The following is a 3975-nucleotide window of genomic DNA, read 5'->3' on the forward strand; positions in this document are numbered from 1 at the left end:
TCAACAAACAACCCCTGTTTCGCTAATGATTTCCAATATGCCATTTAATCTCACAGATTCTTTCAAACTCTCACACGTTAAAAACCTAAAATTGTCTTCAATGTCACGCCAAGTAGTTATGGATTTTAGAATCGTACCTCTTAGGGCTAAAATGGCTCAACGGGGGCCGCTTGGGTAAAGCGATACCATTCGAGAATTGCACCATAGATTGATCTGTTATGTTCATCAATTAGGGTTTAGGAGACTTTGTATATGAAGGGGATGAACCATTTTGTGCACATCGTTGGAAACGAGTTTTAATCGGCCGATAACTAGTTTAGGTGCTTGTTCGGGAGGTGGGCCTGGAGAGAGAGAAAGAGAGAGAGAGAGAGAGAGAGAGAGAGAGAGATTTCTTAATTTTTTAATCATAAAAATAGATTAAAAATGAAAGAAAAAATGAAAAAGAAATACCTCAAGGGTATTTTAGTCTTTTAAGTTTTCCGAGGGACCAAAACTACAAGTAAACTACCTCAAAAGGACCTCCAATCCAAAAAAGTCGTGGTTCGAACTAAAACCCAAAAAAATACATACCATAAGACATTTTTGCAATTTAGTCTATAAATAAATACGATAACGGGTTTAACATCGTAAGTCATTTTCCATTTTTAATATCCTTTTTTAAAATATGTGTTAGAAATGTTGATTAATGGTAACCAGCGATATCCGGGGGTTATTTAACCTCATATTCATTATCTGTTTTCTCGCCCTCTTATTTTACAGACTCCCTTTCTCGCTTTCTCTCTCCTCTTCTCAATCTCTCACTTCAAAACGTCCGATTGATCCTTCTCGAACAATCTTTTCTCAGGTAAATCTAGATCCAGATCTTCTTTTTTCTCATTTCCTTCTCGGATTTCAACGTTTGTAAGTTAGATTCAAATTTTGTTTCTCGTACTATCAGGTCATCGTCTTATTTGTTGATCGCTTGAAGGTCGTCTGTATTTCTGTGTTTCTTATGCGATCTAGAAATTTCTGGATGATACTGCTGTATTGATTTAAGATTATACGTGTCTAGCGGAATTTTTGATCGAATTGTTGATTGGATTGATGTATGTTGAGATTTTGATCGCCGATCTGAATATTTACTAATGTTACTCTTTTATAAACTTTGATTAGATCTGTTATAAGGATGAATCTTGTTCTAAATTCCGTTTCTGAGGTGAATATGTGATCATTATTTTGGTTGTAATGTTTTTTTATATGGCCGAACCTGTAAATCCGTCTGGTTTGATTTCACTTTGAAGGAAACGGTGGTTTTTTGTTTTTAATTTAGGTCTTTAGACAGCGAACCTTCTTTCTTTTGTTGATATCATAACATTGTTTTACTGCTGAATGAGGATAGATCCATTTGATCTGAACGTTTCTCAAATATTTATGTTATCTTCTGCAATTTTCTTACTCTAGATCTCTGTTTATCACCTTACATTTTCCAGTTTATTGTATAAGAAAAGCCATCTGTCTGAAGGTCCGTGTATTTCTGTGTGTGATCAATATTCTTTTGGATTTCACTATACGTGATTGCGATACTTGAATTTTTTGGATCTTATCATATGCACATTTACATGGTGTTTCTTGCCACCTTGAAGATTTTGTTGTGGCATCTTATGATCTGAATATTATAATACGTTGGAGAGGTTGACTTTTTGAGTTTATTTATCCCAAAAATGAGTTTTTGAAGCTATAAAATCTTTCAGCCTGTACGATTTCTTGTATCCGTAATTAGGAATGGTTTAGTGGAATGTGTAGGTCCACTAAGTCTGATTTTATATTTAAAATACAACTTTTCATACTTTAAAGTTTCTTTATTTTATTTTAATATTATCTGCTGATATTAATACGAGTGGATTTTAGAAGATCAGAACCATAATTTTATAATAAAGCATGTGAGATGCAATTTTGAAATACTTATGCTGAGATATAGTTTCATAATATCTGAGCAAGTGTTGTTGTGTGTATTTATAGGGATCCTGAGTAGCAAGAGGATAGAATGGGGCTTACTTTCACCAAACTTTTTAGCCGGCTCTTTGCCAAGAAAGAGATGCGAATATTGATGGTGGGTCTCGATGCAGCTGGTAAGACAACCATTTTGTACAAGCTCAAGCTTGGGGAGATTGTCACCACAATTCCTACCATAGGTAATCAATCATTTCTGCAATGGGTTTTCTTTTTCTGACTTATTGTCTTTATGCTGTATCTTTAGCAATGATCTTATTGTTGCTGTTTGCAGGTTTTAATGTGGAGACTGTTGAATACAAAAACATTAGCTTCACAGTGTGGGATGTTGGGGGTCAGGACAAGGTAAAAATGTTGTTTAACTTGTATATATAATATATATACATATCATATCATATATGAATTTTGATGTGTTTATGTTTTTTGTATATGTGCACAGATTCGTCCATTATGGAGGCATTATTTCCAGAACACACAAGGTCTTATCTTTGTGGTTGATAGCAATGACAGGGACAGAGTTGTTGAGGCAAGAGATGAATTGCACAGGATGTTGAATGAGGTAATAAGTTTGTTATTACTTTACTATAACTATATATAAGAAGTCATGTATGTATGATGAAATTTATTTGTGACAGGATGAGTTAAGAGATGCAGTTCTTCTTGTATTTGCTAACAAACAAGATCTCCCAAATGCAATGAATGCTGCTGAAATCACTGATAAGCTTGGCCTCCACTCCCTCCGACAGCGCCACTGGTAAAATAATTAAAATAAAATAATAATTCCATGGTTTTTATAATAAACTTTCTGATCGATTATTTTATTTCTTTCTTGATCAGGTACATCCAGAGCACTTGTGCAACATCTGGAGAGGGACTTTATGAGGGATTGGATTGGCTGTCCAACAACATAGCAAACAAGGCAAGTATCTAGAATAAATAATTCCATTTTAAGAATTAATTAATAATAATAAAAATCCTTATTTGATTTTGCTACAGGCATGAGGGAGGGGGTGATTGATGTTTTGTGTTTATGAATGAGGGTGGATCTTGGAAGCAAGTTTTGGTTTTGAGGTTGGCCAGTTTCTGTGGTTTTGGAAGTTCTTTTAAAAAAAATGTTATTTTTTGCTTTTGATATAGAAGTGATGGATGAACATGTGGAATTGAATATATTGTTTGTTTGAATTTGCAAGTATGTGGTAGGTTTGATTCCTTTTTTTTTTTTTTTTGTTATCTCAACTTGTAAGAGGTTTTAATTGTTTTTGTGGTTGCTAGGTGTTGAGTAACTAACTACCTATGTAGTTTGCTGGTATGATCTCTCATTCTCCCTCTTGTTTAAATACATCTAGTAAGGCATTATATGCCAAATTCAAAAAAAAAAAAGTTGGGACTTTTGAGATCATATTTAAAAGAAAAAAATATAAACTACAAACAGCAGCAGTTAAAACAAGAAAAAGTAAAGTAACAACACAATAGGACCCAATCACCAAATTTGAAGCACCAGAGTATTTTGGCTGAAATAGCAACAAACTTTTCCGTCTATTTTCTTTTTTTATAAAAATACAGTTGCCTTCACATTAAACCATTGGCACCGAAAGTTTGAGTTAGTATCACAATATTCAGAAGTTAGAACCATTGGGAACTTCAGACCATGCTAATTCAGAAGTCAGAACTTAGCGATTGAAAAGTATCCCCGTTACATCATAGTTACGCCATTGTTGAATATCTTTTGTGAAAAGTACATGTTAGAAATAGATGTTCCGACTCCTCATTAGAGTTTTTGCATGATGCACCCAATCTATACAAAACAATTAACTTTATTTGGGACCCGGTTGTTGTATTCAAACTCGGGGTAACATGTCGGGAATATTTTAGATGCAATTACTTGACTTATGATTTGACCGACAAGAACACCATGTGTCTATGGTATCCATGTGATTGGGGGAAGGTGGCAATGGTCCAACATGAATTTTTGTTTTTTCAGAGCCC

At 34.1% G+C, this 3975-nt stretch overlaps 1 protein-coding gene across 5 annotated transcripts; it reads left to right on the forward strand.

Annotated features, from left to right (window-relative positions):
• Positions 1-685: 685 nt before the first annotated feature.
• On the forward strand, positions 686-3198 carry LOC111906430 (ADP-ribosylation factor 2). Of its 5 annotated transcripts, none has more exons than XM_023902193.3 (7): positions 686-844; positions 1999-2171; positions 2264-2334; positions 2429-2548; positions 2625-2743; positions 2827-2908; positions 2986-3198. In XM_023902193.3, the coding sequence occupies exons 2-7, from the start codon at positions 2024-2026 to the stop codon at positions 2989-2991; spliced, it is 546 nt and encodes a 181-aa protein (XP_023757961.1). In that variant the 5' UTR covers positions 686-844; positions 1999-2023; the 3' UTR covers positions 2992-3198. The 5 variants fall into 5 exon arrangements, with proteins under 5 accessions (XP_023757961.1, XP_023757959.1, XP_042757405.1 ...); XM_042901471.2 differs by lacking the exon at positions 2986-3198 and adding an exon at positions 938-967 and having other exon boundaries at positions 739-844; positions 2827-2920; XM_023902191.3 differs by lacking the exon at positions 2986-3198 and having other exon boundaries at positions 2827-2920.
• The last annotated feature ends 777 nt before the right edge of the window (positions 3199-3975 follow it).

The sequence above is a fragment of the Lactuca sativa genome, chromosome 3 (genome assembly GCF_002870075.4).
Source record: "Lactuca sativa cultivar Salinas chromosome 3, Lsat_Salinas_v11, whole genome shotgun sequence".
NCBI classification, from domain to species: Eukaryota; Viridiplantae; Streptophyta; class Magnoliopsida; order Asterales; family Asteraceae; genus Lactuca; species Lactuca sativa.